The following is an 11,086-nucleotide window of genomic DNA, read 5'->3' on the forward strand; positions in this document are numbered from 1 at the left end:
CAACCAGAGAGACTGCTTCTGTGCACACACTCGTTGCGAAAGTCTGGAAATATACTTCCGGGTTTGCCGCTTACGTATCCTGAAGTTTATGTAACCAGAGGGATACGTAAGCGGAGGTACGACTATCTGTGGTGGGTGGGTGTGTATAGGAGCCACACATTTAATGTCCAAAATATCAAATCATTGATTGTAATGACAAGGGCTTTCAGACCCTGTAATCATCCTCTGAGGCCCTTCTTCATGTGCCTCCTTCATGAGAGGTCTACAGGGTGGCAACACTAGAATGGGCATTTTCTGCAATGGCTTCCCATTTGTGGAATGCTCTCCCCCGGGCGGCTCGCCTGGTGCCTTCATTACATATCTTTAGGTGCCAGGTGGAAACGTTTCTCTATAACAGGCCTTTTAAATGTGTTTGTGGGAGAAGGGTTATTGGTTTGTTTTTATTATGCATTTTGTGTTTTTATGTTGTAAACCACTCTCTGATCTTTGGATGAATATGCAATAAATAAATAAATGATCAGCATTAAAATTCATCTGGGTAAACATTAACATCAGGTTAATCTGGAGAGTGCATGAGATTGCAATGAGTATAGACTAAATATTAAAATTGCTATAAAACACCCCCCAGCCCATGTAATTGATCCAAATGCTGCAAAGATTTCTGTTCCAAGGGAAACATGTTTAGACTTTAATATTTGGGATCTTGGAAAATTCAGGACTAATGTCCTTTCAGCCAAATGTTCAGTTTCTGCCTTGTTTCTTTTACTAATAATCTCCTGAAAGATCTTATTTTCCCTAGTAAAATCTTGTTCTAATTCTGCTTGGTTTCTCCAACTTTCCATTCTGCAGCCACCAAGTCCATGTGAAGGAAGAACCAACTGAGACAGAAGATGACAGCAGACCTGTTTCTCTCATGGCAACAACCAATCAGAATGTGACAATTCCTGATGACAGAGACATGGAGGAGGAGCTGCCAGTGGAAGACTTGTCTTAAGGGCCCTCCCTCCTCACCTAGGCCCAGCATTTCCCCAGAGACAAAGCAATGGCTCCCACCTCCTCAAGGTGACCTTCAGCGTTATCTTGTTTAAGGCACTTCTGCAAAGCAAAAGGGTTTCCTTGGGTCTACCCATTGCTGAAGGCACACACTTCTTTCCCTTCCTTACATCCCAGTGACTCTTAACAGACATTCACAGAGGGGGATGTGCAAAGAAACAAAAACCAGAGTTGAGCTTTTTCTTTAACTTTTTTTTTTATTTTATAACTGATAAACGAGGATGGTAGGTTGGTTCTGTCCGAAGACTTCTTTGTTGCCTTCCCCTGCTCCATCACCCCATTCTCATGGGGATAAAAAGAAGGTGTCTCGTATTGTCTGCTCTGTGTTTTGTCATTTTCAGCTCATATGCCATATTGTTTCCACAAATCAAGATTTTGGAAGCATCCAGTCCAGCAGGGGGCAGCATCCAAGCCATGGGCTTCTGTGAATGTCCCTCACTTTCCCATGGAAAGCATTTCTAATAACCTGCCAGTTTATCCCACTGAGAACTTTGCACTAGGAGGAATGTTTTTACACACGCACACACTTAGCATATATGCATACACAACTCACACACACCCTAGCACCATTTCGACGTACTGGAACAGCAGTTTGAAACTAGAACCCTACAGTGGCCCTGATGTTGTCCCAGCTTCTGTTCATTTCCTGAATGAGAGAGAAATGGGGGAAAACCGAGCTGGGTATAATGAATACACTGCAGGTCAACAAACAGCCAAAGGGTCTCTCACTGCCACACATAAAACCACTCGGTTATTCTTTCTCCAACCTGTGTTTGTGCCCCTGCAAGTTCAAGAAGTAGCCTTCTTTTACCAGTCATGCTTGACAGGCAGACTTCAGTCCACAAAGCTTTATTCACCACAAAACCCAGGGATGAATTTCCATTCCGCGCCATCACATACTGTGAAAATTTTACCAGAAGCCAACAGCCAGGTGATTGGACAGCAAGCTGCTGGAGCCCAGCATGAGACTGAATTCAGGGAAAGACTTCTGCAAGACAAACCTTTTGCTTGCTCCTCCCAGCTTCCATTCTGTCCCTTCCGTTTTCACCCATGCTGGGATAAGGCCAGAAAGCATGACTCTTGGTTGCTCATGTGGGAGTGAAGAGGTGGGTAAATGGGAAAGCCAAGTATATGCGAGTGGAGCTGACTTAGCAAAGCCAGCAAGATCTGAAGCACTTGTGGTGGGGGGAGGGGGAAGTGGGGACAGGCCAATGTATGTGGCTGTAGAAACCAAGAGCCGGTTGACCATGCAAAACTCAAAGCAATATAAATGTAAGGTCAACAAACTTTTTCCTTCGTGACCAAACACAGCAACGCTATGATGAAGAACTCATTTCCTTCTAGACATTAGCTTGTCTAGTGGAAATATATCCAACCACACAATTGGTATGCTAGCAATTAGTTCCTAGATGTCAACTAAGGGGGAACAAAAGTTTCCAAAACGTTACAGTAGGATCTAGTACATCTTTCAGGTGAACAAACAGTGTTAACCAAAAACCCTTCCCACAGCCTTTTTATTTTATGTTAACTCATTGTCTGATGCCTCAAATTAGAATTTCAGGACGGAGAAGCAAGAGGAAATTCCAGGGGCTCTTCTCGGCAGAAAAATAATGGTTTCCCAAGGCTCCTCTCCCTCTACTTCCATGAGAGGGCAACCAAAAAGCTCCCTCTTGGTGACCAACAAACTGTCTTGGCCATTGTGGGACAAGATATGCAGTGGGTCAAAGAAGATGGATACTGGGCTTTTGAGGAGCCTCTTTCTAAAGCAAGCTCATGTGTGTCCACTCTCCCACGTGTAAATTTGTGTAACCTAGGGCTTATCCACACTTCCTTTTTTTCCCTGTGATTCCCAGTCATGGGTCTGAGAGGTTCTTTTTTTTGTCCCACTGCTTCCTTCACTAGGAAAACCTGTTTACTGCTGAATTGGAATAAACGCTTATCTACAGAAAATCCGGTAGATGGGGTTTACCGATTCAGCAGTAAACAGCAGGTTTTCCCGCGAAAAGCAGTGGAACCCAAACCTATTTTGTGCCTAGAAATCATGGGACAAACACAAGTGTGGATGAGCCCCCACATTAAGGGTCTAATCGTGATACAGGAGTTTCATCATCACCTTTTGGGAAAACAAGCTGGTACTTGGCCACACCTGGACGACTCCCAAACCAGCAAAGACAGTGTGTTCTGTATGCAACCCTTTATGTTAGAAGAGTAAGCTGCCATAGCCATGTTTCAACACTGAAATTCAGCATAGATTAGCTTGCTGGATGCCCTCCCCAGACTAAGGCCCCCCAAAGACATTGGAGCAAAATAGTCATGATTAATTTGCCTTAGGATTCCTTTGCACCATTCTTTGTTTCATTATTAGGTAATGTTTTTTCCCATCTATTGTTCAAAGCACCATCTGGTAAAGTGAGGGGTAATACCATCTGGGTAAGGAAGAGAGCTAACCTGCTCAAAATGTTGCCTCTTTAGCCTGTATGCACCATTGCTCCATTTATCTCCAGCACAGTGCATTTTAATGGTGTTAAAATTCTTCCTTAAAGTCTCCTTTCACCAGCTGGCAGACCATGATAACAATCCCTCCTTCTTCTTTTCCTTAATTCCTAAGCTTAGTTTAAAAGGTTACAGTAAATCAGCTGGCACTTCTTGTGCCTTTTTGCCTCCACTCTACCTCTTCTTAAGTGTACAGAATGACACATTAGTTCTATACAACCCCAAACTTACGTTTGTAGATGAATGGTGATTGGGATCAGACCCCTTAACCAAGATCAAATTCTCTCTCTCTCAAAAAAGGTGCTCTCTGATTAGTCTCTGCAACAGCTCTAAAACCACCTAGCAGAATCATTTGAGTCTGTTTGCTCAATTTTTCCAGTGGAATTACCTCCTAGAAGGATCTCTGGTGGGTTACACTAGAACAATATATCTTTTTATTAAATTCTGGAACACCATGCACTATGATCTCTAGTCACCTTCTTGGCCAGTCTCCCCACCCCTTTGTGTTATTTTTTCTAAATAATATTGCTGATGGAAGGGAAGCCTGCCCCTCAAGTCACAAAGAACAGAGATTGATGTTACCCCATGCAAGCCTTATCTAAGCGATTGTATTTGTCCATGTATGTAACACTCAATACTTCCTCTCTAACACTTTCCTTCTCCTGAAACTTCATATTGAGTAGTGCGCTTAAGTGACCCAGATTTGTATCACACCTAGACAAAAATGAAAAGCAGTAAAGATATATAAAAAAGCTTTCCTTCCTTCCTTCCTTCCTTCCTTCCTTCCTTCCTTCCTTCCTTCCTTCCTTCCTTCCTGAATCATGGCTGCAAGAATAAAGAAATGCCACAGTCCTCACTCAGAAAACCACCAATGCTTGGTTCCTGAAGTCTACACCACAGGGCTCCACTGAGCATAAATTCCCCCTACTCAACTTCCTGACTTCTCCAACCAGCAGAGCAGAATTGGAGTTTATTATCTAGATTAATTGAGGGTAGTTGCTCTGGTTTGATGAGATGCGGACTGCATACCTATTGGAAGAAAGAGGGGCCATCTTTAAGCTGCAGTAAGCTGGAGGTGATCTTGCTTAAGGGATGTGAATCAAATTTAAGAAGCTGTAAATAACCTTCCCAGAGAAACTATCCATTGCCAGTGAGTGGCTGGCTTGGCAAAGCCTGCAAATACAATCAATACAGGACTGCAAGAGCTGAAAATACCTCAGAACCTTTTGACTGTCTATCCATCCCTCAGGGCCCAGCGCAACTCCAGAAGCAGCTTGAGGAAAATGTCCCCATCCTTAGTTTGAGCAGAAACACACCACACCTCACTTCCTCCTTGGGACCAGATCTCAATGCCTCCCCAGTGCCCTCTTCAGAATGCTTTACAATTGGCTTAACCGTTGACCAAAGACCTTTCTTAGACAAGAAGCATAAACCAAAACACTTTTTGTTTTAATTTTTTTTGGTGCTTTTATTCTGAATTATCCCAACAGGCATAGGCCAAAAAGAAATTCACAAAGATCCTGCACCCCTTTAGCCCTTTTGTCACTTTCTTTTGATTTTAAGTTATTATTTAAGCCAAAGTTTACAGGTGCTGTTTTGTACGCTTCTAATGAAGGTAGACCAGAATCATGGATTGCTGCTTCGTGTTAGTCATTTGCTTTACTAAGGGTACACCGTGGAGTCTAGAGAGGGTTTGCATTCCATGGGTCTCTCTTGAACCTGCTTCTGTCTCACTCCCCTTTTCCGATCATAGCTTCCTTCATTTCAGCTATTATCAGAGGTTGTTTGTGCAGTTTGGGATTCTTCTCTTTGTTTTCAGCAGTCGTTCTTTAATTTCCAAAGTTTTGTTGTTCTAACCCCTTTCCTCATCCAAAATGATTGGGAGCCTTGTCAGATCTTGAAGGCATTGTCTGAGTAGCATGCGTTTTGAAAAGCTCACAGAAGATTCATTGTAGCCACTCAAGGCATTGAGAGTCAATTAACACATTTACATAGTGTGAGATGGCAGAATTGTGGGCCGCATGATTTCAGGCTGCAGGGGACGAGGCTGTTGTGGCCATCTTTTTAATGCTCTCATACATTGAAAAATGTTTTTCTTCTTTTTAACTCCCTGCATGTAATAAATTGCATGTAGGAAATTAGGCTAAAACATAGGGTGGGATTCGCCTAACAAACTCCATCAGTTTGTGCATCAGGGCTTCCTGCCTCTCCCCATGCCCCTAAAATTGGGTTGGGAGAATCCCAGAATCGCGCATCATTCCATCTGGCAAGGCAGAACATCTGCAACAGTGCAGCATTGAATTACACCCTCTGTCTTCTCCCTGATGTACTAGTTTAATATAAACTGGATGATTATTTTTACATGACAGAGGGTTTGTTTAAGATTCCTGTAGTCTGAAATGATTCCTTCTGGAATTCTGCCACCTTATTCTATTTAATGTGTAGATCAACTTTGCAATAAGGTATTTATTGGATCTTTGTCTTACTCCATCATGATCCATGTACGACTGTAGTATGTCAGGTTGCTTTGAAAACAACTCTAGAGCTGAGTGGTTATACCCAAGTGGTGTTTATCTTGCCCCTTGGTATTCTTTCCCCATCAATTCCTACTAAGTTCCATCAATTTGAACTCTTCAAAGATGCTACCATTCTGACTCACTGACCTCTGTCTGTTTTTCTCCTACCTGGTACAATAACTTCTGTTAGGCACCTGCAGCTGGTCCTGGGGTGCCCAGTATATGCGTTGTTCTGCCAGTATTAAAGTGGTGTTACCTGGTGCTGTACAGCCAATATCTGAACTGTAACCATCCTCACTTGCGGGAAGAGGTTCTCTTTAGAAATATAACTGTCTCTGTTTAAACCAAAGCCTGTGCCTCACTGTTTGGGTTTGTTCAACTTGACTCACTTATTGGAGGGGCCCGAGAAAAGGGAGCATGTTGGTCATAGTTAATATATTAACTGCCCATTATCTCAAACCAGCTGGAGGCAAGGGATGGAGCAACTAGTGCTGAATTGTTGCTGCAGTGCTGGGAATATGGCAACTAGTTTATACTTTAGGTAGAATCAAATGGTAAAACTTTTCCTGGACTGCATTGCTTTGGGTTACAGGTGGAGGCAAAGGTGGTTGTTTGCCCTGTGCAGGATTTTTCCTCCATTAGAAAGTCAAACAAGCGCCACCATCCACCTACATCCTCATGGTGCAGTCCAGGAAAAGCTTAACCATGATTCTGATGAATATAAAAACTGGCCCCAAGTTCTGGACCTGGAGCAGCAATAACAACCTCAGTGGCTTGCGCTGTCATATTTATAGAGAATCTAGCCTTGACTGAGAATCTTGATTAACTTGGTGGGACACTGCCCACTCATCCATCCCTGATTGGGCACTTACTATGACTCCAGTGAAAGTATTTCCATGCACATAGAAAACTAGTTGTTGGAAAGACAGGTTGTCCTTGACATCTGAAGGAGCATTCAGTCACATGAAGTAGTCCAGCTCAGACACAGATTCCTTTATCCCTGTGAGAACTACACTATATTACTACTAATTATGGAAGGAATTTGTATGTGTTTATCTGTGTTGATTATTATCTTATTTAGTTTCTCAAACAGTGATTCCTACCCCTCCAAATGCTAGAGGGGCATTACCCCCCCCCATGTTGCAACCCACTAGCTTTAAAACATTGGATGTGCTGTCCAAACATCACTGCTTTGTATGTTACAACCAGGATTTTGCATCAGAATTGACAGTGTGCGGGGTGTATGCATATTGGTCACTAGGCAAGTGGCATAGTTTTGAATCTCTTTGGATTTTCAAATCCACCCCTGGTCCTGAAGAGAGCCAGCATACATGTGAGCTGGATAATTAAAGAGGAGGTTTGGGGTGTCGTTCTCTCAGTCCTCCAAACTTCTGTGCCCTGCAATTGTTTCCATTTCCATGGCTCAAGTCAAAACTTGGCTTGGTTCATTTTTTCTTGTGTTTCTGACTTTCCTAGCAAAAGCTATTTGAACTAGGGTCTTAATTTCACGTTGATTGCTTCTACATCTTTCTAATTTTCAGTGGTAATGCACTGTCCCAATGAAAGAAATGTACCCCAAAACTAGAGTGGTTCTGATGTTTGGTTGCTTTAAGATTCTGCCTCATCCTTTATACACATAAAGGAGTGCCATTATAATAACAGAGTTTCCACATGACTCGTGAGCTTGCCTGTGTATAAAGCTGCAAAGATTATTACTTGCAAAACAGCAAGTCCTAAATTCATTCATATCAATAACAGGATTCCCACTAACTTTACTGGGCAACTGATCAGGATCTGCGCTATCCCTGCTCTTTCTAGACACAACTTCAAGAATCTTTACAGGTGCTTGATTAATAACAGGACACTGAAGAAAGACTATAGTTCAGTATCACTGAATCCATGCTGTTCACTACAGCTATTCAATTTGTGGTCTGTTTGCCCTCCGACAGCTTCAAGTGTGAAACTTGCTCCTGTTTTTTCTTATTGATTGAACTGCTATGGCTACAGTTGGCATAATTTTCTTTAGATGCTACCTTTCATTTAAATCTGACTCAAGCTACCTGACCAAGATCCTTTCTTATGTCCAGGTCATGGCTTTGAGTGTCGTCTTACTGTGTTTTCCTGGATCATAGGGGGATATCCCCATTCCTCTAATGTTTATCTTTCTGTGAGAATTCCTTTGAAAAGGGTTTCAGCCTGGCAACACCAACTCTTTAGAAGTGATGGACAACAATGAGCATAGTTGTTAGGACATGAGCAACTGCTTGGCAAATGGTCAGATCTACGCAGCCCTTGTTATTGAAGTCAGTGTGTTTCGTTACACTGGTGTAAATTCAGAAAAAGTTAATGGTCAAGCGTTCCTAGAGAAAAAGAGCAAATCCAAATACTGTTGAGATATTATTTCTCTTAGATTAATATAAATGTGTTTAGAATAAGCTTGGGAAATCCATATTGTTCCTTCTGGCCTTCCCAGCAAAATCAAGAGTAATGATGACTGACTGAATTCTCTGCCCAGAATTGTACAAAACGTATTCCTGTGCTGCGATTTCATCTGTAAGGTGTTCTTTCTATTCTGCTGTTGCAAAAAGTGGAGGCTCTTTATACAGACTGGGAAAGTGCCTCTAGTCTATAGTTTTCTGGCGGCAGGTTAAACATCTGATTTTTTTCCGGATTGTTTTTTCTTCCGCTCAAAATTGAATAATTCCCGTAATGCCATATTAAAAACATCAGCACCCATATGTAAATGCAATATATGCACCAACAGACAATGAATCTATGGCATCTTCTCTTAACAGTTAAGGCATCCATGCAATTTCTTTCACCTCATGAAATGTGCCCATTTACTGTTGTTCCATAAGTCATTTTGGAAGAGTAGTTTACCACAGAGTTTCTTTTTGTGGCTTTAAGCTCTTGTAACTTGGTTCAGTGTCCTTTATTCCTCATCCCCTGTTCATGAAAAGTATGGCTGGCATGAGCCTTGGAGAGTTCTCTTTCTTAAGCTGAAAATATCTAGGCACTTAACTTTTCCCAAATTTCATTAGGTACATCTGTTTTTTTGCACAAATAACTTTTCACAAAACTCTGTTTCACTCAAACTACGTATAGTTATGTGTTTTTATGGTTTTTGTTGTTACCTCAAAATGGCTTTTAAAGGGGTAGTGTGGAAAAGACCAAACCCAACTTGTGGCAGGATAGTATCTGTATATATTGATATATATGCTGGTTAAAAACCTACTAAAATTAGTTTATTGTTGTCTATTTAACTATCCTGTGATGAAACTAATGCAGGGAATATTTTAGGAAGGTTTTTTTCCCCTTATTCTGGAATTTAGGAAGCCATTCTTGTATCTCTCTTTGACTTGACTTGGATGCTGTTCCAGTTCTTTATGCTGTCTTTGGTTTGTTTTCTTTCTGAAAATTAGGTTGTAGAAATGGTGAGGGTGGGAAGAGAGAACCTGTTGCTTAAAAGAAATTGGGATACTGATGTAATCATTTCCCTTTCCTCCTCACTTCCTCAAAGTTGGAGACTTAAGAACAGAAGCAAAACACATTTTATTAAACCAAAGGTGTGTGTGTTTCAATTTTGTATGTTTACATAATCTTTAATAGGTATATTTCAAGGGGAGAGAGACAAAAATCCCACTCAGAAAAACCCACAAGAGCCTGTTCTGTTTATCCATTCTGTAGATTTTCAAGTGTTCAACTCCACATAAATGTGGTCACTCTGCATAATTTGCAGAGGTTTTGTTTTAGTTTTTTTCCTTCTTCAAATTTAGACTATTCCAAAGTGCTGAAGGATTTGTCAAATGGGAGTCTTCTTATTACTCATTGCAATGGGGCTGTTCTTCTGTAGGAATGAAATACTGGTGGCCCCATTGCCCTGTTGTTCACTTTGACCGTTTGCTATTCGGAGCAGTTTTCCTGTTAACCTTCCCAAAGAGTTGAAGCTCGGCTTCTCTGAGCTATTCACCACTTGGCATTCTTGTCTTCCAAATCTCTCACTGAATCTCAGGTGGCAGAAAAATCACCCAGGAAACAATGACTAGTGACTTTCAAACCTTATCAGCTTAGCAGTTTGGCATGAGCCAAGGGGTCACTGATCTCATTGAATGGAAATGGGGAGGTTAACATGTCTCCTGAAATGACCTGATTTGCTAATTTGTAATACTTAATTTTGCCTCCAGGGGCTCCTCCTCCTTAGATCTTCTCTATTGCAAGTGGATCTGTTCTCCTTCATCCTAGTACCCAACATACAGTGGGAGGGTAGGGGACTGTGGCATGTCAGCACTCTGTTGTCTTTTCCTTCTCCTGGTACCCGGGAAGGTGCAAGAAAGGGGCGAGACATGCAGTGACCTTTAATATTGTGGGTTTTTCCTTCCTCACATTTGTTGGTTTGATGTGATCATCCTTTTAGCAGGTGGCAAGTCAGTGTGAAGGGAAAGGTTACTGGGGAGGGGGAAGGATGTCTGTAAACCTTTGATCCATCCCCCTCCTACTGCATCACACTGCCATATTTCCACCCTGTATAAAGGAAATAGCATTGCTGTGTATTTGTACTCTGGACTTCTGTGTGTCTGCTCTGGCAGACGGTAAACCCTTGTACAGTAGATCTAGCTGCATGTAATCTGTATGACAATGGCATTATAAAATGCAATAAAATTAAATTACCTATGAGGTGGTTGTGACTCTTTAAAAATGTACTCTTCTCTAGCTCCTCTAAAATGGAACATTATCCATTTTCCATATAGCTCTTTTGTTTGCTTTTCCTTACCCTACTGAATATATTCTCAGGCATTAGCAACAGGGAACCACTTTCCCCCATATGTTGTGCTTCCATTCAGCCCTGTTCTGTAACCTCAGGTCTACTTAACTGACCCTGTGTCCTCAATCTGTTCTTCTGGAAAATGTGCATAAAGAAAAATAACAATATTTTGCATGAGCCCCCTTGTCATAGGTAATATAGCAACTCCTTTGCCCTGAGATCACAAATTGAAATATTAATAGATGCAGATCTTTTTAGAGGT

At 41.7% G+C, this 11,086-nt stretch overlaps 1 protein-coding gene across 4 annotated transcripts in view; it reads left to right on the plus strand.

The window, feature by feature from the left end:
• FOXP4 (forkhead box P4) overlaps positions 1–10,395 on the plus strand; it is a 157,160-nt gene extending 146,765 nt beyond the window's left edge. For all 4 annotated transcript variants that reach the window (XM_035123076.2, XM_035123078.2, XM_035123080.2 and 1 more), the window contains one exon: positions 850–10,395. In XM_035123076.2, coding sequence (XP_034978967.1) covers positions 850–994 — 145 coding nt within the window. In that variant the 3' untranslated portion in view covers positions 995–10,395. The remainder of the gene's footprint in view (positions 1–849) is intronic.
• Positions 10,396–11,086: the final 691 nt, after the last annotated feature.

This window comes from Zootoca vivipara, chromosome 7, assembly GCF_963506605.1.
Source record: "Zootoca vivipara chromosome 7, rZooViv1.1, whole genome shotgun sequence".
Taxonomy (NCBI): Eukaryota; Metazoa; Chordata; class Lepidosauria; order Squamata; family Lacertidae; genus Zootoca; species Zootoca vivipara.